We start from the raw sequence: 25,145 nt of genomic DNA, 5'->3' as shown, positions 1-25,145 counted from the left end.
TAGTTTGCGCTCCTCTGGGTTATCAAGTCCAGTTCCCCCGCCTTGAGGCAGGACCAAGTAAACCTAAACCATCTGATAGGTGTTTATCCAGTCTGTTCTTAAAAACGTCCAGTGATGAGGATTCCACAACCTCTCTTGGAAGCCTTTTCCAGATCTTAACTACCCATCAATATTTCCTAATATCTAACCTAGATCTCCCTTGCTGCAGATTAAGCCCATTACTTCTTGTCCTACCTTCAGTGGACATGGAGAATAACTGGTCATTGTCCTGTCCTTTTTATAACTACCCTTAATGGGTTTGAAGACTCTTATCAGATCTTCTTTTCTCAAGACTAACCATGTCCAATTTTTTAACTTTTTTTTTACTCTGTCCTCATAGATCAGGTTTTCTCAACTTTTTTTTTATCATTTTTGTTGCTCTCTGCTAGACTCTTTCCGTTTGTCCCCATCTTACCTAAAGTGTGGTGCCCAGAGTTGGACACAGTACTCCAGCTGAGGCCTCACTGGTGCCAAGCAGCGTGGGACAGTTACCTCCCATGTCTTGCATATGAAACTCCTGTTAATATACTTCAGTGATATTTGCCTTTTTCATGACTGCATCATGTTGACTTGTATTCAGTTTGTGATCCTCTATAACCCCCAGTTCCTTTTCGGCAGTGCTATTGCCTAGCTAGTGAGTCTCCATTTTGTAGTTGTATATTTGATTTTTCCTTCCTATGTGAAGTACTTTGCACTTGTCTTTATTGAATGTCAGCTTCTTAATTGCAGAACAACTCTCCAATTAGTCAAGGTCAGTTTGAATTCTTATCCTGCCCTTGGAAGTGCTTGTAACATCTCCCAGTTTGGTGTCCTCTGCAGATTTTATAAGCTTACTCTCCACTCCATTATCCAAGTGATTCATGAAAATATGGAATAGTGCCAGACCCAGTACTGACTCCTGCTGGACTCCATTAGATACACCCTCCCAGTTTGATAGCGAATCATTGATAACTACTCTCTGAGTATGGTCTTTCAACAGGTTGTGCACCCACTTTATGGTAACGTCATCTAGACCACATTTCCCTAGTTTGCTTATGAAACTGTCATGTGGGACTGTGTCAAAAGCCTTACTAAAATCAAGATATATTTTGTCTACGGCATCCCACCCTCTCCTGGCCCCTGTCCACTAGGCCAGTAACCCTGTCAAAGAAGGAAATGAGGCTGATTTAACATGATTGCTGGCTATTCCTTATAACCTTCTTATCATCTAGGTGCTTACAAATTGATTGTTAGGTAATTTGTTCCAGTATCTTTCCAGGTGTCGAAGTTAGCCTGACTGTTGGTCTGTAATTTGTCTGTAATTTGTTCCCGCACTTAAATGTTTACCCGTGTCCAGTCCTCTGGGATCTCATTCCTCCTCCATGAGTTCTTGAAATAATTGCTAATGGTTTTGAGATTGCTTCAGCTAGTTCCTTAAGTACCCTAGAGCAGTGGCTCTCAACCTTTTCAGTCTACTGAACCTCTTTCAGGAGTCTGATTTGTCTTCTGTACTCCCAAATTTCATCTCACTTAAAAACTACTTGCTTACAAAATCGGACGTAAAAATACAGAAGTGTCACATCACACTGTCACTGAAAAACTGCTTATTTTCTTATTTTTACCATATAATTATACATCAATTGGAATTTAAATATTGTACTTACATTTCAGTGTATAATACATAGAGCAGTATAAACGAGTAATTGTCTGTATAAAATTTTAGTTTGTACTGACTTTGCTAGTGCTTTTTATGTAGCCTGTTGTAAAACTAGGCAAATATCTAGATGAGTTGAGGTACCCCCTTGAAGACTTCTGTGTACCCTCAGGGGTATACACGTACCCCTGGTTGAGAACCACTGCCCTAGAGGAACTTGTTTTGTAGATTTGCTTGCTCTGTCTTTGACTGAATGCAGGAGAATGTGCTGATTGCCACAGAAACCAGTAAGTGTGAAAAATACAACTTCTTCTGCCACAGGTCTAAATGAAGGAACAGGAACCACTGCTTCCAGTTTGCAGTTGACTATTCAAATTCTGATGAATTTCACAGTGAATCTTCCTATTTTTTTCTCAAAAGCTATTTAGAATTAAAAAAAAAAAGTATGTCAGCGTATATGCTCTTTAAATGATCAAGCGCTTTTTGCCCTCTCTCACTTGATGCCTATAGGGTCCCACCCATGCCCAAAAGACAGCAGTAGGGAAAGTAGAACTCTTGGGATTTTGGTGGTTTCCCAGTACCACATGGGCATGGCACCACAGTTCTAGGGACCTATCATCAGAGGAAGTAGAAGGGGAATAAACTAATATAGGCAGCAAGCCCATGCACACTTTTCCTGAGGTTTTAGTTGAGCAAATGTTAAGTGAGATCGGGGCATTACCTTTTAATTAGGAATTTTTAAAACAGTAACTTAGTTTACATTTTTCAAAAACATAGAGTTGTGCATACTATTAGCTAGGTATATACTCTCTTCTTCTCTCCCCTTTTCTGCTTTTTGTTTGTTTTACTCACTTTGTTACAATCTAATTGAAGGCAACATGTAAGTTCTTGGTGGATGAGACTCTGGTTTCCTGTGTTCATACATGGCTGAGTACAATGGGGCCCTGATCCTGGAGATGCCTTCATGCACTATTCTGTAATAAATAAAAATGTTGTGATGGGAGTCGCCGGACCTTGCTGTTAGTCTTCAAGTTTTCTCTTAGCATGCAAGCACTTCTCAGTCTGCTGAAATGTTGCATCATTGTTAATTTTTTTAGTAGATTTGTGTGTGTGTGTGTGTGTGTGGAGAGCCATGGCAATCAGCTTGGGAGTTTGATCTCTGCTTTAATCTGTTTTACTAGGGTCAGTTTTTGAAGCCTATTCGCTCCTTGGAACTGGGCATTGGTGTTTTGGCTGAGTTTCTTGAATGAGGGGGCTGCCTGCATGCCTTTTGTGACCACCTGTGTTCAAGCACTGCTATATATAGTGTGAAATAAACAAGTTGCGCAAAGAATATATCCCTGTTTAGCATCACTCATTTCTCCAACAACAGGAAGCTGGCCTGCAAGGCTTTGACATCTGCTGTCACTTGACAGAGGGCCAACAGTAATAATACAAATGGACTAATGATAGTAAGTTGTGGAAAAAATAGTTTTACATTTTAATGATGCTTGGACATAACTGTGTTTAGGTATCTAAAATCTGTCTCTTGAAAAACATCTGAGGCTTTTCCCCCCTTTTTTTCTTCAAGGGGGTGTATGGGCTATGAAGGAATCTAGCTTGTTAGGAAAAGGTACTTCAGTGGTGTAGTTTGCCCATCCGTAAAATGGGGATTATTCCTACTTATCTCAGAGGGGCATTTGTAAAGGAGTTGGAAGGTGGAAAGTGTTGTGTATATAAGAAACTGCCTAACTTTAGCAGCCTGGAGTTCTTCCAAGGGAGGGATGGTTTTGTGGCTAAGATACTGGACTGTGGCTCAGATTTGCTTTCTGTTTTTTCTCTGCCACAAACTTCCTGTGTGATGTTGGGCAAGTAACTCAGTCGTTCTGCTCTACAGTTCTCCAAGTGTGACATGGGGTTAATACTGCCCATATTAGAATGGTGTTGTGAAGATAAACATGGTCTGACATGAGCAGGTATTGTGGTGGTGTCCCTGCAAAGTTTATAAATAAATTCCATTAGCTAATGACTATCAAAGATCAAAATTTCCATATAAATATTGTATACAAGTTTGGGCCTGAAGCTTGTTTATCAAGGGAATGCATAAGGGTTCAGTCTTGATATGATATATGGACATATTTTGTAAAAGCAGTTACTGCACACTGAGGAATATGAAAAAGCAAAATAAAGGCTTCACAGAGGAATGCAAAATGAGTTCTTATTGGATTTCTCTAAAACAGGTGTAAGGATTTCATTGCAACACATGCCTACCTGTCTAATATATTTGACCAGTATTATAATAAAAGTGGCAGACTACTCTCCTGTAGTAGTTGTTGTAAATGAGGCTAAGCTTCTGGCACAAAATGTTTTCGTAAATTTCATGGCAGAAGTGCAGGAAAAAAGGAAAAGTCACAGAAAGGTCACCAACATTCCTGGCAGGGGCAGTGTGGCTTTGCTTTATGCAGATTAGCATAAAATGTACTTCTCATTCAAGGCATTCCACAGAGAAGACATTTCATGTCCTTGGTGGCCTAAATATAGTCAGTGAAATCTTGGGAAAAGGCTGGGTGGGGGGAGGGATGGAGAGCAAGCTGACCCTGCAGCAGGTCCTGGACCCAGCTCCGCACTCTGGGCATGAGACCTGATGCTTCTAAAGTTTGGGTATCTGCCCCTCTCTACATGGAGGGGCAGATGGGCCAAATTCAGTTGGTGGTGTGACCCCATGCGCTAGGTTGCAATGGCATTCTGGTTTGGCCCATCTGCCCCTCCTCCTCCAGCTATAAGAGGGTGGATACTGAAAACCTGAGTGGTGCCAGATAGCAACACCTGGAGCAGAAGCTGGGCCTAGCCCTGCAGCTGAAGTACTCCCCTCTTCTTCCCCCAGCCATTTCCAGAATGTAACTAATTTTATTTAGATTCACAATTTCTGTGACCTCTGTGCCTTAGTAGTAAGTATTTATACTGTGGTAGTATCCAAAGGCCCAGTTGGAATTGGGCCGCATTGTCCTGTTCTCAGTATATCCTATTTTGGGGCGAAGCATCTACACAATGTTCTTGCTGTAATTGTGCTAATACTTTTTTACTGTATACATAACTCATCCTTTGTAATACAGTGGAAACAATTGTATTAATAATCTTGAAAATATAATCTTCTAGATTAAACGGTTGTTGGGACATGGGTTGTCTTAATTTTGTTATTTACAGGCCTGAGAATATTGTTAGGACTTACTCCTAAAACTTAGATACGTTGTGAATGGTTGCAGCAATTTCAAATTACTATCCACTTAATAGAATAGTGTAGAGTTCTGGTACTCAAAATTACTGGTACTCAAAATCCTTTCCCAAGTCACTTTGAACAGTTGAGTTACGTTTTCACTTTTACAAATAAATGAATCAAATATGCATATCACAGATTTAGAGTGTATTGTGCAAGAAGGTCATTATTTTTATATATTTTTTTATATATAATAAAATAAAAATATAAAGATGGGGTCTTAATATTGATCCATGAAGTGCCATGATAAAGATTTTAAGGACAACCCTATTTTTTTCTGATGTTTTACCACCTATTTTCCGTTACGCAGTTAATCTGTGAACCAAGCTAATGCCTGAATTTCCAGACCAAATTTTAGAATATTAAAAGCATTCCGTAGATCCCTGAAAAGAGCATAAGTATTGTCGTTATGTTCCACCCAGTAAAACGGTGCTGTATTTTTTATTTATTTATTTATTTAATTTTTTTTATATTTTTTTAAGCCCAGATTTTCAGAAGTGCTGAACACTCATAAAACTCATTGTGAGTTATAGGCACTTGGCACTTTTGAAAATAGGCCACAATAATTTTAAATATGCACATTGTGATAAATCAAATGTCTATCAAGGAGAAATTGACAGAATAAGAATAATATGTAAATAAATATGCAATTTGTCAGTCAGAGTATGTACCAAAGGTAGATGTGTAACTTCTTATGGCATTTTTGTTTACAGTTTTAAATAAGTTGTAGTATCAGCTGATGTTTATAGTAAGATTTCAGTTTTAAATGCTTGCAAGGGAGCCACTAAGTTAGAATCCAGAACATTTTCTGTTTTTGTTGTTGTTTTTGTTTCCAGATCTTAGAGGAACAGTGGCGTTTTAATGCCCTTGGTAACTATTTATTACTTATTGCAGTGTAAATGTTTATGGCACCTTGTAGTACAGATAAATATAAATACTTGCCCCAAAGAATGTATAGTCTGAGCACCCAATTCTGCAGAAGGTATGCCCATGCATAAGTATCTGCCTGTGTGGAATCTTTTGCAGGATTTGGATTTAAATTATAAATGATAAATAAAGTTGTCTATTTTTAATAGAAATACTTGTGTGCAGGCATTAGATCGAGTTTTGAAAATTCCACTAGTTCCAGACAATAAAAATTGTTCCCAGGCAAGTGTCATCAACATCTGTAAAATCTAAGCTTTCTTGCTAATTTTCTTTAAAGTTGGTAGCCCTTTTGGCTGCAAAGAAAACATTCCAACATGAGGCAGGAGTAAACTGATAGAATTGTTGTCGTCTACAGGCAGACTAGTCTTGTGCCTCTGCTGTTGCTCAGAGCTTTCCCAAGGAGTGGTAGAGTGAAAACTAATTAGCCTTGTTAGTTTTCTCTGCTACTTTTGGATATCAGTAAACTAACAAGAATTGGGTCAGTTTCACACAAACTGGATGAAAATTAAAGGCTCGGGGAGGGGTAAATTAACAGAGACTTCCACCCAGGGGAGTTAAGGATGGGTGGTGGTGGGAGAACCAAAGGGGAGAATATACTTCTTCCTCCCAACAAATAGATTAAATTACCTACTAGTCAGAGACTACAAAAGATGGAACTACTGAGCAAGGTCCCTGGTAAGAATCCCAGCATCCTCCTCTTTCCCAGCCACTGGGCAAGGATGGGTCTTGGCTCCTGACCTGGGCATTGCCCCTGGTCAGTGGGATCTCCCATCTTTATTTAATCTCTAGCTATCAGGTATTTGGTAAATTTTTCTGACTCTGTGTGGGAGGGCTGCAGGGCTGTGACACACACACACACCAGAGATGGTATTGGTGTTTTTTAGCTAATTTGTGCATGCTGGTTGCTTATCATAAGTTAGGTACCTGCCCAGTACAAGTGGCAGTCGAAGTGAGGAAGCTACAAGTTAGAGAGCAGTGGAAGGGAAAGGGAGATTGATTTCAGTGCAAAGGTTGGAGGGAGGGGAGGTGTGGAGGGAGACAGCAAATATGAGGGAGACGGTGAAGAACATAATATGGGGAAGAAAGAATGGAGGCGCAAGCAGAGAAGGAAAAGAAGAAACACTGAAAACATGGGGAACGATACTCTGTGGATTCCTCTGCTACTGGATTGAAATGAGAGAGAAAATGGAATGAAGCTAAAAATGGGACGAGTATAACTAAGCAAGAGATGTTCCAGTTTGCATTTAAAAATGCTATACTGTATACAAACTTGATTAACAGTGTTTCCATGATAGTACAGAATGAACTGTGCGCACACACTTTTATTTAAAGAGGGCATGACTTTGGAGTGGCAACACAAGTAGTTTTAAACCTGGTGAGGAGGCTTAGTCCTGGGGCTGATGTCTTGGGTGAATTTTTCAAGCCATACTTTAATTATTTCCTTCATTTTGTATCTTACTGGGTGTATCTCCATGAGGGAGAGGATGGTTCATTGGTTAGCTTGGGTTGTGGGAGACAGAGGTGGAATTTCCTGCTTTGCCACAAACTTTGCGTCTGACCTTTGGACAAGTTATTTAATCTCTGTAAAATGGGAATAATAGCACTTCTCTACCTCACAGAGGTGCTGTAAGGATAAATACATTAAAGATTGTGAGGTGCTCAGATACTAAGATGATGGGGACTATGTTGCTCCTACTGTACTTGGGAAATGCAGTCTGCTGGCATAGTTTGTGAAAAGTGCTGCTCCGTGCAGGTGAATGTGTGGGAGGCTGGAGACTCCATGTGGGATTATGGTAAATTCCCTTGTTATTACTCACTAGAAGTTAACTTAATTCCACTCTGAAAGTGTCCGAGTCACTTCCCTTATGTATTCATCTGCTGAGCTGCACTTCCCTATGTTTCAGTCAATGTCCTCAGACTGGGAAGATCACAGCTTTCTGTTTCATTGTTACTTATGTATTTTCATTAAATTTTTAAACTGTGATTCACCATCATCATAATCAGATAAGGCAATTTCCAAAACGTAGTATGCAGATTGCCATATTCCTTTACTGGTTGATTGCCTTTCCTCATCTTGATGTGTTGCTTGCAGAAGCTACCACTCTGAATTTCCTCTTTATTTATTTATTAGTATTTTATTTATTTGTTTACAGCATAAGCATGATTTAGATTGTGGTGTCATGAAGCATGGTGGTTCTTCTGTTTTGCTGAGCGTGCAATCTTCTAAGGGATGTGTAAATTAAAGGAAATGATTTATGTTCTGTAGTTTGTTTCATATAGTGAAAAAGTGGTGGGTAGGTGAATCCAATCAAAGGAGATTGGAGACAGGTTTCAGACCAAACTTTTAAAAAATTGAGCTTCATACATGTTTACAAGCAAGCTTGTCCTTTAAAATTTCAAAACACCTTTTTTCTGTTCAAAGTTGTTAAAACTTCACCAAAGTTTAGGTAGCTCTAAATGAGTGCAACTGATTCAAATCTTGATACTTTTTGTTTTGTGTATGCCAATAATATGGTAGCAGTTCTGAAGCATTTTCAGACAGTTTATTCCGTTAGTGTCTCTCCCTTAAAAAAATTTCTGTATTCAGAATATATAAGCCCCTTGGTTTTCAGTTTAAACAGATTTTTACTGAAAAAATCCTGGGTTTTACAAAAAGTATTTTTTTTTCTGATTTTCACCCTATTTTTGTATCATTCAAATATATAAAAAAAAACCTTGTTTTATTAGGAAGATACATATATCTCATGCAATGTATTGTATTACGATAATACACTAGTCTGTGTGTATATGCAAAGCTGCCTGGTGAAGTAAGGCTATGTATTAATCTAGAAGATACACACAACAAACAAACAGGCATGCAAGTTCTAGATGTACTGATGAATCTCACGCCCACTATGTACACATTCACACTCTTAGCAGATAATGGTTTAAAGATCTGACACACTACAATGGAAAGAAATCAAAAATCTGTATCAGAATACATTTCAGAACACAAGGAAGTAATTGAAAGTTTAAAAAACAAACAAACAGGAAAGCATGAAGTTGAGTGTATGTGCTGCAAATGCTATGGCCCAACTATTAAATATAAATATTTATAGGCTAATAGTTTTAAGTCTACAACAGTAAACTGTTTATTCAAATGAAAAGTTTTATTTGGGGATAGAGAGATATTGTTTTCTTAAACTCAAAGGTGGCACTGTGTTTTGAGTTTTAGTTCTGCAGCAAACTATATTGGATTCAATTAATCAAAGTATTACTCTACTGAATACTTTCCCCCTGTCCTTCCGTCCACTAAAATAACCCCCCCATATTTACCCAGAAAATTAAGTTTTTTCCACCAATTTTCATCTGTTTTTGTTGTCGTAGTAATACACCCATAAATTCTTGGGGAAAAATAAAATAAAAACCGAAAATGAAGGGCCCTAAGAATATATGACTGCATGATTCCGTTCCTCGAATGGCTTTGTTTTAGAGCTGTAGTACTGTTTGAGCCACTATAAATAGTCTGCCATCTTACTGGAGATTCTTTGCAATATTGTTACTTTAATGCTGACTGCCACACAGAAGAAAAGGGTAATTCTGCGGGTAACAGCTGATATGAACTAGTAAGCTCTGTTTTTAAAGGGGGGGGGGCAGTGGAAAGAGTGGAGGAGATTGTTGTGCTCTAATTAGCATGCCCAACCCACTCTGTTCTGTTTTGATCTTGTCTGCAGTTTAGTTCTAGCTTAGAATGAATCATGGACTAACTCTCTTATATTTAGGGCATGTTTCCTCATGATTAAAGTGAGGAATTTCTCAGAGGCCGAGTGAACTGCTTCTAAATAGATTGTATGGGGGAGGAGCAATGGAATTTGGTGCAGTCAGTCCAGTGCTCTACACATGCACTAAAGTCCTGTTTATCCACACAAGCAGGAATGGCAGTTGCAGTAGTACCACGAGGTTCCTCCTACCATCCTCACCCAGCTACTGCATCCCAGTCTGGAGGAAACAGAAGTGGGAACCTAATTAATTTTCCCAACCTGTCAAAGCACTGTAATTCTTCTACTGGTTTCTGGCATGTTTGTGTCATATGGACATCTACCCATTCGGAACTAGACTGAGACAACCAAACTGATTTCTATAATATGGGCTGCAGAACAGCAATTAGTCTTCAGTGCAATCCTACACTGCCCGTACCCATGCGTCAGTGACCGCTTCAGCAGCTCAGAGCACTTACCTAGTGGCTGTGTGCAGGCTCAAGAGCAACAGAGGCAGTACTCAGCAGGTCTAAGCTCTGCCCATTGCTTCTCCACCCTCCAGGTTCACTGCCCCAACCTTCAGGGCAGCAGCAAAGGAGGTCACAACGGTATAATGAAAAATACATCTTCAGTAACATTTTCTAAAACATGTAGACTTTGTCCACAGAGATCCTCTTGCTATATAGAACGGACACAAGCAGTGGTCGGTTATGTGTCTGGCACATACCTCAATGCACTGACTTTACTGGAAGTTGTCCCGACAGTCAGTTCACTGCCCTAGCAGCATCTCTGTACTCCTGAGCAGTTTAAAATAGAAAACACAAAAGGATCATTAGTTAGAGGTTAAATAGACAGGCAACCCGCTCTTCTACTTAACTCATGTATATGTACTTAACTCCCCCTGGTTCTCCAGCACCTATTTTTCTCCTCACTCCTCTGAGTGATTCATCCTCCGGATCCTTTACGGCATTACCCGGGGAAGGGAAGATGAGGAACTTACTATAGGCCATAATGAGGCACCCAAAAAGATGTCCTCCCTCCAGACCTAGAGCATACCTGTCTCTCCCTCTTAGAAGAAAACACTGGTTAATGGAATTGTTTTTGGAGCTATGAAAGAATGGAGGGGAGGGAATAAACAGTTTTAAACTTGAAAAGACTGAATAAATGAACACACACACACACACACACACACACACACCCTCTCAAGCAGTGTCATCCAAAGACAGTGGAACTCATACTATATACCAGGCCTTGAAGCCTGGAACTGGTGTGGCAGGATTCTTCCAGCGTCGGGGTGCAGCGTGGCATAGCCCCTGTGCCTCATGACTTGTGTAGATCCTCAAATGTAGGACTATGTGTGGACGTGGTGCACTGTTTGAAACAGGATGGAGCTAATGTGGTCACACTCCCCTGTTGCAACTTGCATTGGTTCTGCCACACCTGTTTAAGTTGCTGCACTGCAATTCTCTAATGAAGAGGAGGCTTGAATGACATATTTCTGTGCAGAACTGATGGAGTTGGGAAAGGAACCAGTCACTGGGTTTCTATAGAATACTTTTTGACATGAGAAATGTTGGTAGATTTCAATATTGTTAGGCAATTCTCTTCCTCATGTTCTCTCTCTAAGATGAATGTTTCAGTCCTTTATGTTTTGTCAGTTATTTACATGCTCTCTGGGCATAGTTTTAAAAGGAAAGAACTTTGATGGAGACTAGCAAAGGGGAAAAATAGGTCATCACATTTATTAAAAGTTGCAGAGATGCATGTCATCCAACACAGTCCCTACATTTTGTGTGTAATTGTCCAGCTGCTTTAGCAAAATCATGATGTCTTTAGGAAAGAGATTGTCTGGTAGATTAGGAGCCTCTTCTCAGCCCTATATAGACCTAGTTTTGTATTGTTGTATGATCACATGCAACTGTAGCCACTTACGTTTTATAGGTCACAAGCCAGTTGCTACATAAAATTAAACTGCCTTACTTTTTTTTTCTTTAAAGCTCTGTGCTTCAGATTTGCCATTTTTATGTACTATAATTGGGTGAAAGAATTAGTGCCACTTGTTTTGATGTCCTCTGCGCAAAAAAATAAATAAAAAAATAAAAAATTAGAGTATTATTCATAAACTTAATACCTTCATAGAGACAAAGTCAGCAAGACCTCTTACTGGGATAATGATTTAACATGTTACTTTGGATTGTCCTATTAGGTATGTCATAAAAAAGACTTTAAGATGTAATTGGGTGTAATTTTTCTGCATAATGTTTAAATAGTAAGAATTTCACATATATAAACAGTTTAACATTGTCATGTTAGTGAAACCTTTTGTAAACAAAATGTAGGCAACAGATTGATTTGTGCATGCAGACAAAGATTTTCCACTGTGCCTGATACTTACTGGCTCTAGCAGTCTTTGTTAATGAATGGATTTTACATTAATCCCTTGACTTCAGTAGCCATATTCTGCCAGCATATGTTTTTTTTTAAGTAAAGATGAAAAACTTGTTTACCTATCAGTAAGTTACCTGCGTAAGGTGTTCCCATATATTCTGAATTCCGGGAAATGTAAGAACCATCAACTACTATAATAAGGCAGAGGTTTGAGATTTAATTTGAGGTTTAACTATAAAGAAAATATTTATAGAGAATTATCTTTATAATTCTCTATAAAAGTAAACAATTGTCATTACAGCCAATGATTGCAGTCTTATGAGACCTGGGTTCAGTTCCTGGTTCTGCTGCATATTTCCTCTGTAATGGTAGGCAAGTCACTTAATCTTTCTATACCTGAGTTTCCCCCATTGTAAAATTGAGACCTTCTTCCACCCTTTGTCTTGTCTATTTGGATTGTAACCTTTTCCGGGCAATGACTATATTTCACTATGTGTGCATGGTGCCTAGCACTGGGGGGCCTCCAGGAACTACTGTAATACAACTCTGAGCTGGTCTCCTAAGAAGACCATCCCTAACCAGTACAGTCAGAGTGAGTAACTACTTTGGCAAATATTTATTAATTGAAAATATATACTAATAGTTCTGTATATGGAGCTTAATATTGCTAAGTACTGACGCCCCCCAGTGCCTCTTGTCTTCACTGGGAGATAGTGCTGAGCTTCTTACAGATTTGGACCCCAGAAGGGAAATTATTTGTTCATCTTTTGTGCCAAATTGTTATAAAACAAATGGAGAAGACATTTTAATACTTTAAAGTATTTCTTAATGTGATCCGAAACTATCTCTTGGATTTCTCAGAGCATCTTCTCTATTTGCAATATGACAGTTTTAGTGTAGTTGTTGATGGTTCTGGAAATTCAACATAAATAGAACTTTATTTACTTACTTAGTAGTGCCTAATGACAGATTTTTTTTTTCAATTAGTGAGATTAATAAGGGTCTTTTTTAAGGTGGTGAAAATTAATTGTGTGTAGAAACTACTCAAAACTACCCCCCTGGAGAGAAGAGGGGTGGGTAGGCAGAAGTCATAAATAGTATATTCACTACTTAATATCAAAGCATCATAAATGTGTCCAGAAGTGTCTATTTTATATCATGGATCCAAACTGTCTTTCATTGCTTCAACAATATTGAAAATTTTCATTCTTTAATTTTACTGACAATCCAATAAGTCTGCTTAAAATTTCTTTATTCTGCAGTAAGCCTGCAAAAGCAAATTCTCCTTCTTAAAATAAATTTTGAGCAGTTTGCTGAAAGTGGACTTTAGACTGCATAAATGAAGATCTAGATCTTTTACTTTAACGGTTTTAATTGTCAGTTTATTTGGTCTTATCTGACTGTTTTTGTCTGGTTTTTCTAACAGTGATCACATGGAAAATATTTCTGGCTATTTAATGAAATATACCAATCTCGTCACTGGCTGGCAATATCGGTAAGTCTTTTTTGAATTTTTTTAACAAGATTGATATCTAAATCAATACGTTTTTCAGTCAGTTTTTTTCTGCTAAGCAATTAAAATAATGGGGGAAAAATTATGTATTTTTCAGATTTAATATGGATTAAACTGACAAGTAGATAAGAGATGGACCTGCTACATGCATATTAGGGATAACATCTTGTTTTAGTATATGACTAAGAGATTAATGAAAAGCAGAGAAGGACTACTAAGCATTTAAATGGCCTTTTGTTGTTGTGATGTATGAGTGTAAGGGGGTATTCAGCAACACTTTCTCAAACTTTATATGGCACCATAACAATACAACCAACGTTGTGGTTGGAGGCACAAGCTGTCTAACGCAGTATGTTGCACAACAGTAGTGGCAGAGAGTTTAGCTAAGGACACCTGTTGAAATACCTTCTATTGTGCACTGCATAAGTTGTGAGTATGTCTATTCCTAACTAGCATTGGTCCAGTGATGTAAATTACACTCTCCTATCTTTGTGGCTGGTATTGCTTTGTCTTAAAGTTTCTCATATGCACAGTGCTAAGTCTTCCAAGACTGCATTCCTGAAGTATCATAAATGTACTTTTAATTTACTTAGTGACAGTTCACGTACACCATGCAAAGGTTTGATCTTTAAAGAATCTTTGTATGAGTCTAATCTTGTGCATTTTTAAGCTATTTGGTGAAGTTGTGTTGGCAAATTGTGGTATTTGCATAAACCCATTTGATGTCTAATGGTCCAAACAAAAACTAATTTCCCCCAAACTTGTGTGGAGATTATTTATATTAAAAAGATGTACATTAGTTTTATTTTATAAATGGACTTTTTATCACAATCACAGATTTTTTGTTTTAAACAATGAAGCTGGCCTACTGGAGTACTTCGTGAATGAACAGTCTAGAAATCAAAAGCCCAGAGGTACCTTGCAGCTAGCTGGAGCTGTAATTTCACCCAGCGATGAAGACTCTCATACCTTCACTGTTAATGCTGCTAGTGGAGAGCAGTACAAACTAAGAGGTATGACTTAAGGTCTTGGACAGAAGATTTTTCCACTAGACTAGAGGATACTCCTGCCTCCTATATGTGGTTGTAGTTTTGTGTTTGGTTGTCTCTTTGTTTGCTTTAGAAACATATGAACAAAACTGCACACACACAGAGTATAATATCCTAATTTTTTGTGTGTGTGGCCCCAAAATCTATGGGATGGTGACTTTTTCCAAGACGATAAATTTGATTTGGGGAGGAACCTCAATAGACAGTCCCTTAAATTCTATGTTTCAGTGTTTCATAACTTACGTTGGGTAACTTCTGCTGGTGGGAAGAGAGCCAGCCAATAATTCCAATGGAAAAAAGCTTAAAGTATCAGTACTGACACTTGAATCAGTGGTTGGGAACCACTGCTCTACAGGCATCTTAGTCTAGAGCAGGGGTAGGCAACCTATGGCACGCGTGCCAAAGGCGGCACAACGAGCTGATTTTCAGTGGCACTCACGCTGCCCAGGTCCTGGCCACTGGTCCGGGGGGCTCTGCATTTTAATTTAATTTTAAATGAAACTTCTTAAACATTTTAAAAACAATTGTTTAGTGTTATATTATAGACTTATAGAAAGAGACCTTCTAAAAACGTTAACATGTATGACTGGCACGCGAAACCTTAAATTAGAGTGAATAAATGAAGACTCGGCACACCACTTCTGAAAGGTTGCCGACCCCTGGTCTAGAACCATGGAAAAGACTTTTATGGAAATTTGGGCTAATGTCTTTTTGTTCCTGTTCCCTTGAGGCTCACCATTGCATTCTTCCTGACCTGTGTATGTTTTCTTGTATCATGTAGATTTACCAAAGAGGAAATTGTACATTCCTTCTGAAGGACAATAAAACTAGGATATGATATTGGTTCCATGCACTATAAATAGTTTTATTTGGTTTCTCTCTTTACCCAGAGAGGAAAAAGAAGCCTATCGTGTACTAGTGCTACATTAGTGTTATTTTAAAGGAATAAGAAAAATTATCTGTACGCTTGCCTATACTTCAATTTTTGTTCCTGTAAGAAATTCTTTGTTTGCTTTTTATCAGCCACCGATGCTAAAGAACGGCAGCATTGGGTTAGCAGACTCCAGATATGCACGCAGCATCACACGGAAGCAATTGGAAAGGTACTGCATGATTTTAATGTGTTCTTGAATAAAAACATGTGTGAGAAAATATTCATGTTCTTGATCAGTTAGGGTCTGTGGTAAAAGTAATTGAAAACTGATATATTCTATTAATCCATGAGCCAGATAAGGTTAAGGTAGAAATCTGAAAAGTTCCCAATACTTAAAGAGGAAACATGAGAGTGTGGCTGAGTACACTTGACATATATAGTCTGTAATAGAAATGGCCTTTTCCTAAAATATGTAATATGGCACTATGAAATGGTGAAGGTACTGCAGCCTGCGAAGGGTTAACAGGCCCCAGCTGGTCATGTGGCTGATAGTAGAGAGTATAAAAAGAAGGGGAAGCTGAAGCCCCTGTGGGTTTTAAAGCTGAGTGTTTTTCATAGTTTGCTTTTGTTTTGTGGTTAACCCACCAGCCCTGAGGAAAGGGCCATAAAACGACTAATGGTTGGAGCTTGATTTCTCCTTCCTTGGTTGTTTATATCAGGTATATTTTACAGGTACATTTAGGATGAAACTTGAAGTTTAGTGACTTGAGCTAACATTGTGTCCTAACCTCAAATGTACAATAAAATTGTTCTAGCAACATGCTATAAATCATCTGTTATTTTACTTTAATTTTCAGTGGTTTTAAAATAATATTTTACTCTTAAGGAATTTCTAGAAATGTGGTTTTGGTTTTTTTTTTTTTTTTTTTTAAGTCAGTATTTATTTTTATTTTGTTTTAAGTTTTGTAAAGTAATTCCTGTATTGACCTGCTGACTAGTCGGGGAGTAGCATAGTGGACATTTGATGAAAAGGTATTGTTCACTGTGTCATGCCATTCCTAATTTTAGCAGGTCCATTTTGAAGGTATGACCCTGAGTGCATTGAGGGTGAGGGAATAAGACTCCAGGAGTTAATTTATGGCAGTGATACAATGCAGACATTCATCAAGATGAAAATGTTTGTGGGGAGGTCATGTTCTTTTATTTAACAAGGATATCTTGCTGCAGCAAGGGTGACTGTTATCTCGTAACACAAGAAGTTAGCTCCACCACAGTATTATACTTAAGGCTGTTTTTGTATTCACCCCACAATACATTTCTATTAAAGTTTTGCTATCTGGATGGCTTTTCAATACTTGAAAAATTCAGGGATATACCGAATACAGTTTTTGATCCTAAATTCCTTGTTTTTAGAACTGGAGTTTTGAATTGTAGCTCAGATTTCCAGTTGTAACTTTCATTTTTTGCTTGGCTTGTTTAAAAGGAAAATTTGTGTCCAAATTAATTCCCCTGAATTAGATTTCTTTTTTAAAAGGCTCCTCCGTAAGTTTGTGTTCCTTGAGAGGAGTTTCTAGCAAGCCTGAAGATTAAGGCTTGCTAGCTCCTTTCACAAACCATTTTCAACACTTTGTTGCTATAGTGTATACGTGTATTGTACGTTATAGAAGTATATTCTTAAATTTTTGCTTCATTTAACCTAAAATCTGGAAAAAAAAATCCAAAACTTTAAGGTTCTTCTAAAATAGGATTAACTCCTTGTGACTGGCTCTGACTCCTCTATCATCAAGAGATTGCGCCCTGGTCTACGTTACAAACTTATGTTGTTATAACTATGGTATAAAATCCACCCCCCCCGAGCGACATAGTTATACCGACCTAACTCCTGGTGTAGGCAGAGGGAGGGATTCTCCCATCAGCATAGCTACGAACTCTCTGGAAGGTGGAGTACCTAAGCCAATGGGAGAAACTTTCCTGTCAGTGTAGGTAGCGTCTTCACTAAGTGCTGCGGCGCTATAAGTGTAGACAAGTCCTGCATGTGTTTCACTTTGTCTTCTAAATGGTTGTCAATGAAATTCTTCTCTATTAAATGTCAGGTTCACCCCTGTGTAGTCTGTTGCCTCTCAGTTTACATGTTAATCTTCCTGCAGAGCTCAAACCTGAATAGAAGGGCCTACTTCCTAATCATGTAAAGTGATGTATATTGTTTCATCGCAATTCCTGGGTTGCATGTAAGCAAACACAAGCTGACTGTAGGCAGTGGAGCAAGACAATTATCAGGAAATAGCACAAAGGAACAGAAACTTCTTCACTTATCAGTTAACACTTTGTGCACATTAATTACCAGAGTACTTGAAAAACAGTGGGTTTAGCTAGCTTTCCCTCACTTTATTTCATTCTTGATTTTATATTCTGATTTATGTGCCTAATGAAATGTTTGTTGAGTATTAGGAATTTTAAATTTCTTTATATGCTTGTTTATTCACTAGAACAATCCTCCACTGAAATCTCGCAGCTTCTCTCTTGCATCCCAAGGAAGTGGCAACTCTCCTGGTGTTCAGAGGAGACCCAGCCAAAATCCAGTTTCTTTTTTTAGTGTTGGACATCACAAGTTGCCAGCAGGAAAGAGAGTTCCTATTCTGCAGCCAGACCACCTAGTAGATGTTAGAGAGGTTTGTATGAATAAAAATTTAAATAAATTATTTTGAGAATGAGAGAACACCAACATATTATTGTCCTTACTACTTTGGTTGACACAGAAACCTTGATAATTTGTTGGATATAGTATTCCTAAATTGGCCTAAACTGCTAGTGTGTTGCTGTGTGAGTTTAAAGAGCTGCCGTGTTCCCACCCCAGAGCTGGCAGTATTTCAGTGGTGGAATGTATTTTCTATCTCACTTTAAATATGTAAAGTGCTTTGGCATTAAAGGTTCTTTATAAATGTCATATTTATTATTTAAATTGTTGGGTGGGAGGTGACTTCGGTGCTGTTACCTGTTATAACACCCTGACACTGAAGATTGAGTATCACATATTCCTGTCCCTGCTAGTCCTAGCATTACAGCTCAAGAAGATGTCATATCACATATTTCTTCCTTTCTTCCCCCTCTCAAGCCTTGGAAGAGTTGACTTCTTTAAGGGCTGAACATTTTTTCCATGAGCTTCATAGGATGGAGGAGGAATCAGTTTGGTTCATATCAGAGAATTTTGCTAATAATATACAAAAAGTAATGTTACAAAGTTTTATGGCCAAAACCTCAAAGTGTGATTGAGAGGGGAAAGCAAAGAAAAGGATGAAACCCAGCAATATGATTCCACTGAATTCTAAATCTGGATGAATGGTATACTTTGGTAAAAGGGGTGAGCACTACAGTGCATGACAATCGTTTTCTTGTATCCTTCCATCCCTGTCGCCAATATAAAAAGTTGCAAATATTTAAAAACATTTAATCAACATATATCATTTACATCTAACACATCTCTAAAAGGAAAACTTGTTGCACCACTCACCAGTATCAAGTATCTGTTGTTCTCCTTATGTGGCATCTCTATTACTGGAGGTTTGCAACAGTGGTAGCCTGTTCTGTATGATCCTCTGCTAATCTTTTGTGGATGAATAGTCCTTTTGATCCATCCAGGATACCACATTGTCCATCCAAGATCTTTTTCTGCCTCGTGTTGTTCTGCCATCAACTTTCCCTTCCAGTGCCAATCAACATGTGTTGCCCACTGAAACTCTTAAAAAGTGCTCTGCAAATTGAAGCGTTCTTTCTTTTCATAAGATCTCTAACTCGTGTTGGCCTATTACTAGTATTGTCAATATTAGTATTATCACGGCTAATAATAGTTTAATGCAATGTGATCAATACAATAAATTACAACAAAAGATGTGTAACACCGACAGACCCCAGTCATTGGTGGGTGGAGTCGAACCTGGGACCTCTGGAGCTAAATGCATGAGCCTCTACTGCATGAGCTAAAAGCCATATGGACCTTAGCTAAGGCTGTAGAGCAGACTCATTAATCTCTCTCTCTAAGTGGTCTCGGTGCCACTAGATGGGACAAAGCACCACACCCAGGCTTGTGGGTTACAGATATTTTTGGCCACTAAAAGATAGATGCACAGAAAATGGGATGTACTGGGGTATCAATAGGTGAGCAAGAGTTAGTTAGTTTTTCTTTTCCCTTTTAATTATAAGATTCTTGTAGACCTTGCAGTAGAGGCAAGTTTATAAAAGGGACATGATGAGTGTGAGACTTGGCAAACTGTCATAGACAGGGCATTCCACAGTCACAAGAATCAAATTTCTTTGTAAAAGATTTCTGGAAGAGCCTTGGCTGTCAACGTACCATAGCAAGAAAGTATCTTGCTAAAGTGGTGGAGAGATGACTGAGATATTGAAGAGCCAGTGACTAGACTGCCAATATGAGGACCAACACTATTAGGATGGCTCTTAGAAAATATAGTACAAGGTGAAATCAGTCTTGAAAATGCATCCTACCCCCTTAATCTGCGTACAGATCCTGAGCCCACAAATATCTTGAAACAAAAACGTTGGCAGTATTCATGAAATGGATCCAAATATTCCATCACTTATTGTGACATTTCTCTGTAAAAATCAAAAATTCCACATTGCATCATTCAAAATTACTGTTTTAGATGTGGTTTAAAATTCAGAAAAATACAGCTACAGAATTCATGGAATCTAATTTTATCCTTCCTTACTGCTGGTTAGAAGTGGATCAGCTCAAGAAACATGTTGGTCTGGAAAAACACTCCAAGATGTAGACACGCTGGGTATGTCTACACTGCATTTAATTTAAAAAGACCCCCCTCCCTGCCCACACACACAAGCTGTGGTAGCAAATCTCAGAGCCTGGGTCAACTGACTTGGGTTTGCGGCTCTTGCATTACAGGGCTAAAAATACCAGTGTAGACATTCCCTCTTGGTCTGGAACCCAGGCTCTGAAATCCTGTGAGCGGGGGACGGCATGCCCCGTGATCCTGAGTTAGTTGACCTGAGCTCTGAGACTTGCTGCTGTTGTGGGTTATTTGCAGTGTACACTTACCCACTTTCACTTAAAACATCTTTCCAATGCCACCAGATGAAAAAGGCTTCTACTTTCCATCTGTAAATAGATGTCTTCTGACCAATTATGCCTTCCTCTAATCTACAGACTAATCAATCTGCAAGGTTCCTTTAGGTGCTTGTATTTGGCCAAGGATCTCGCCTTGTAGCTGAAGTTTTCTTTGTCTCAGCACACCCTGAAATATGAAAATTGCCTACCAGTAATGTTTCCTTTCTGTTACGACACGCACCTCTTAGAACTGAGAGAAAACGTGGGTCACAGAAAGAGATTTGTAAAAAATTCTTGCTTGATGAGATGAAAATATAAGGAACGTGATAGACATGGCAGGGTTTGGTTGCTAACGGGCTCAGCAGTTCCTGTAAGCATCATGAAACACTAGAGTTTTGAGAGCAGGGAACAAGTTCTGAAGGGAGAAGGTTCTGACTCCTAGGCAGTTATGGTCCATGAATGGACAACTATCCTCCTGTTTACTTTCTAATAGAAGGTAGGGATAATGCAATTGGCACAGGGGCCACCCTCTGGTGCCTGTGCCCTGTGTTGGCTGGTTAAATAAATAGTCCTCACGCCTTCTTCAGTGCTTCACCCTTGTGTCTTTATTAACAATGCAACCCCACTTTGTTTCCCCCAACAATTATCCACATTTAGACCCTCCCCAGGGTCTGCTGGCCCATGAGGCTCCTTTCCATGGGTGGGGAGACAGAGATACAGCCCTCCTGTCTCCTCCCAGGCTAGGCTCCTGACTGAGCTTTCCTCAGGGCTTGTATAGCCCTCCTTTACTCAGCCCAGCTGCTGGCATTTAACTCAAGCCATTGCTGAGAGTCGGCCCTTATTAGGGCCTGCAACTGGGCCCTCTGCTGGCTGCCCAAGCCCCTACACTTGGCCTCCTTACCAAAAAGCAGGGCTTAGCCAGCATTTTAGCAGGGCATTCAAGGGGTTTACCCCTGCCCTGTCACAGCAATGTATGGGATGTTGCTGTGTAATGGACTCTGAGATCTGTGTATGAAAAAAGCGAACTGTTATTTTATCTTCGGTCTTTTCATATTGTTAGAGTAGGGTTAAATAATTTATCCGTCGCTTTCTTTTGTTGTAGGCTATTGCAAGTGAGCCTTATGTAAGGGAGAGGAAGTAAGGCTTGTGAATGTAAAAAGTCATAATTTTGCCATTGAATAAATGGGCTTGACTTCTATTGATTTAAGTGCATGTGTATCTGAGGGAAGACTTTGGTCCCCAGTATTGTCTAAAGTGAAGCTTAAGGTATTTGTATTCCCTTTTCTCTGCTTCCTTGTACCATATCAACGAATTGGGTGTCTGGTAAGAGCAGGGTGACCAGACAGTAAGTGTGGAAAAATTGGGACGGGGGTGGGGGTAATAGGCGCCTATAAAAGACAAAGCCCCAAATATCGGGACTGTCCCTATAAAATTGGGACATCTAGTCACCCTAGGTAAGAGGTGTCTCTGGAGTAAAGTTACCAGCTTTGCTTCTGAAGTAGCTGCTTCTGCAGGCAGCAGATCTTCAGTAGCTCACCAGAGGAGAGTCCCAAACCACAAACGGGTCCATCAGTCTGGGATTGCCAGCAGGGAGGCCTGAGGACATAGTTAGGGACAGTGTGGGCATTTGTGATGTTGGGGGACAATAAAAGGGACCACAAATAGGGAAGATTGTCAGGGTGAGTGGACACTGCCCACAATCTCTTTGCTCCTGACTCTCTGTGCTAAGCACAGCCTCAGTCAGGGAGGCAGGCTGAGTGTGTCGGAGGGTTTTTTGTACAACTCTTACATTCCATACCAGATAGAATCTGTTAAACATTGTTAAGTTTGCAAAACCTAGCCCTCAGAAATTAGGAAATGTGAGAATTCAGGTTGTATGAGATTGGAGCTGAGGTGCATCCAAGTGTGGTGGAGAGGAATTTGATGTGTGATGGTTGGTTATATGTTGGAATAGGAAGGGAAGTTTACCGTGGAGCCATGGAGTCTGTGTGTTTGGGTATTGTGGGGATTGGGTAGTAAGGCAAGCAAGCTGAGATTGGTGTGGAGGAGAATCCTGATTTAACTGGGTATTGTTTGAATAGAAAATGCATTTAAGCATCCTTTAGCTGTCAGTTACCAGATTTCTTTAGTGTGGAAATGGCTTTGACATGAACGATCCCTGTGCCCCTCATCTCCCTCATGCCTTTCTTAGCCCCATCCTCTCCCACATCTCTACTATTCCCTCATGCCTCCCACATCGCCTTCCCCACCAATTCTAATACCTCATTCTACTTTAAAATGCTGTGGACAAGTGTGGGTCAGAGAAGTGAGGCTGAAGAGAAGTTCCTTGTCATGAACTGCCTGTGGAACATCACAGTGGAGCTTGTCTTCAGCTACGTGTCTCCCCTGAAGGTGAAACGTTGCCCATCTTTTCCTCTCCCTATACTGTTTGTCCTAAACAGTGCTGTCCACCCATCATAGTCTCCACATAGCCCTGCTCAACTGTCTATTCTCCCCCACAAGCCCCCTCAGATTTTAGTGCCCCAAATAGCTCTGGACTTGTCCAGCATGCCAGGCAGTCCTTAAAGTGGTAGCCCTGAATCAACACATATCTATCCCCAGTTGCAGGTGTTATATTCAAAACTATTTTAGGTAGTGAGTTTAGTAGATACATGCTCTCTTTAAAACACACCTTGTAAGTGAGAGCCCAGTAGCTGTTTTGTGTTTACAGTATTAAGTTAGTTTTAGGTCAGCTTGCACATATGGTGGGTTTGGTGCACATAAGAGAGACCTTTTCACCTCTCCCCGTCACAGGAAAGGATTAAGGAAAAGAGAATTTAACCTCATAGATTCCCCCCCCTCCCCCCCAAAAAAAGTGGGAGGGGGGAGAAAGTAGAAAAGGAAGGAAGGAGTCGTCATGAAAGGGATGAGAATATTATAAGCTATAGGTAGAGTAAAGCATGATTCAAAGGGACCTGTATTTCACAGATCTTATGGTATCAGTTTACACCAGACAGGTGTCACTTACAAACTAGGACAACAACTATGTAGGGGCTTCAATGTGATTTATAAAGTTTGCTTGTAAAATACAAAAAGCAAAAGAAAGATGTGGAGAAAAGGTAAAAAGCCACCGTTTTAAAGATGAGTTTTAAAATAACATTTCCAAAAGGGGAAAATAAACTTTTGGACATTGTCCCCAGTGGTTTTGGAAAAAAATAACTGCCACTGTCATGCTATATTCTTCTTGTAATAGCAGGGTTAAACAACTGCTAACATTAAGACATGAAGTACCCTCCGGTGCCTAGAAAAACCTTAATCTGCATTCCTGTGGTTTCTGCTGTTTTAAGAGCTTGTTAAACCACTTTATCCTTTAGTTTGAAAACTGTTGTAACAAGTTCATGTTTAAACTTAAACATATAAAGTTGCAAAGGTAGACTGTTTTAGTTACTTCAGTATATCAGAAATACCCTTCCTTTCAAGAGATGGATTTGACATTGGTAGAGCTAATGTAGCATACAGTAAATTTGGATGCTACCTGCCCTTTTTACCTCATGTCACATACGAATAGAAAACTTAAGAGCAGAAGAGAAAATAAATTACACTGATACTAGTCTTCATGTAAAAGTTATACTGTAGCTGTATTAACAATTTATCCTTCTGTATATTGCTATTTTGCTGTTCTTGAACAGTAATTTTCTTTTGGCTGAGGAGACTTCGAAGAAGATTTTGGTTAAGCTTCCAGGTGGTGCATGGAATTTCTTAAGTGTGAGAATGCACTCCACAAAAAGAGAGGACCTGAATCGGAGTGATATGATGAAGGCATAGATTGAATCCCCTTGAAATGGCCACCGTGCATTAGGCAGAACTTTGATTTTCCCTGCATCTGTTTGAAGTGATATGCAAGGATTTTCTTAAAGTTACAGAGAGAGAGAGAGAGAGGTAGGCCTGTAGAAAATTCATATTAATCTTCTGGTTTTAAATATTACAGTATTGGACTGGGTGATCTGGTGTAATTCTAAATTTATGCAGGAACAGCAGTAGAGGCTCTGGAAGCATAAAGACAAGAATTATCAGTGTCCGTTATTAATCTAAATGTGTTAAGCCAGACTGCTTTTCTTTTCCTCAGTGTGTTGTTGCTTGGTTGATAGGCATGTCTAAAAGTTCTGTGTCAGAATTTATAACATAGAATTTACCAATTTGAGAAGTATAAGGCCTTCATTTTGATCATCTAGTCTGACCTCTTGTATAACACAGGCCATAGAACTTCCCAAAAACAATTCCTAGAAAATATCTTTTAGAAAAGCATCTGAGTTTGATTTAAAAATTGTGAATGATGGATACTCCACCATGACCCTTGGTAAATTGTTCCAGTGGTTTAATTACTCTGACCATTTAAAAAATAAAAAAATAAACCTTATTTGCAGTCTGAATTTGTGTAGTGTCAACTTCCAGCTATTGGATTGTGTTAACCTTTCTCCGCTAGATTGGAGAGCCCTATATTAAACATTTGTTCCCCAGATAGATACTTATAGACTGTAATCAAGTCACCCCGTAACCTTCTCTAACCTTATATAAACTTGTATATGTTCATTTATGAATGCTATACTTTGATATACCATTGCTTGACTAGTTGCAGTCTCAGTTCAAGAGTCTGCGGCAGAACCAGTCTTTCTAAA

The 25,145-nt window shown here is 39.1% G+C and overlaps 1 protein-coding gene across 1 annotated transcript in view; it reads left to right on the top strand.

The window, feature by feature from the left end:
* The window catches only part of OSBPL11 (oxysterol binding protein like 11), a 61,076-nt gene that overhangs the window by 11,472 nt on the left and 24,459 nt on the right, over positions 1-25,145 (top strand). The window contains exons 2-5 of the mRNA XM_065413050.1: positions 13,404-13,472; positions 14,328-14,503; positions 15,563-15,642; positions 17,900-18,082. Of these exons, the coding sequence (XP_065269122.1) occupies positions 13,404-13,472; positions 14,328-14,503; positions 15,563-15,642; positions 17,900-18,082 (508 nt within the window). The remainder of the gene's footprint in view (positions 1-13,403; positions 13,473-14,327; positions 14,504-15,562; positions 15,643-17,899; positions 18,083-25,145) is intronic.

Source organism: Emys orbicularis, chromosome 11 (assembly GCF_028017835.1).
Source record: "Emys orbicularis isolate rEmyOrb1 chromosome 11, rEmyOrb1.hap1, whole genome shotgun sequence".
In the NCBI taxonomy this organism is placed as follows: domain Eukaryota; kingdom Metazoa; phylum Chordata; order Testudines; family Emydidae; genus Emys; species Emys orbicularis.
Note: the sequence above shows the minus strand (reverse complement) of the source record. Positions and strands in the feature narration are given on the sequence as shown.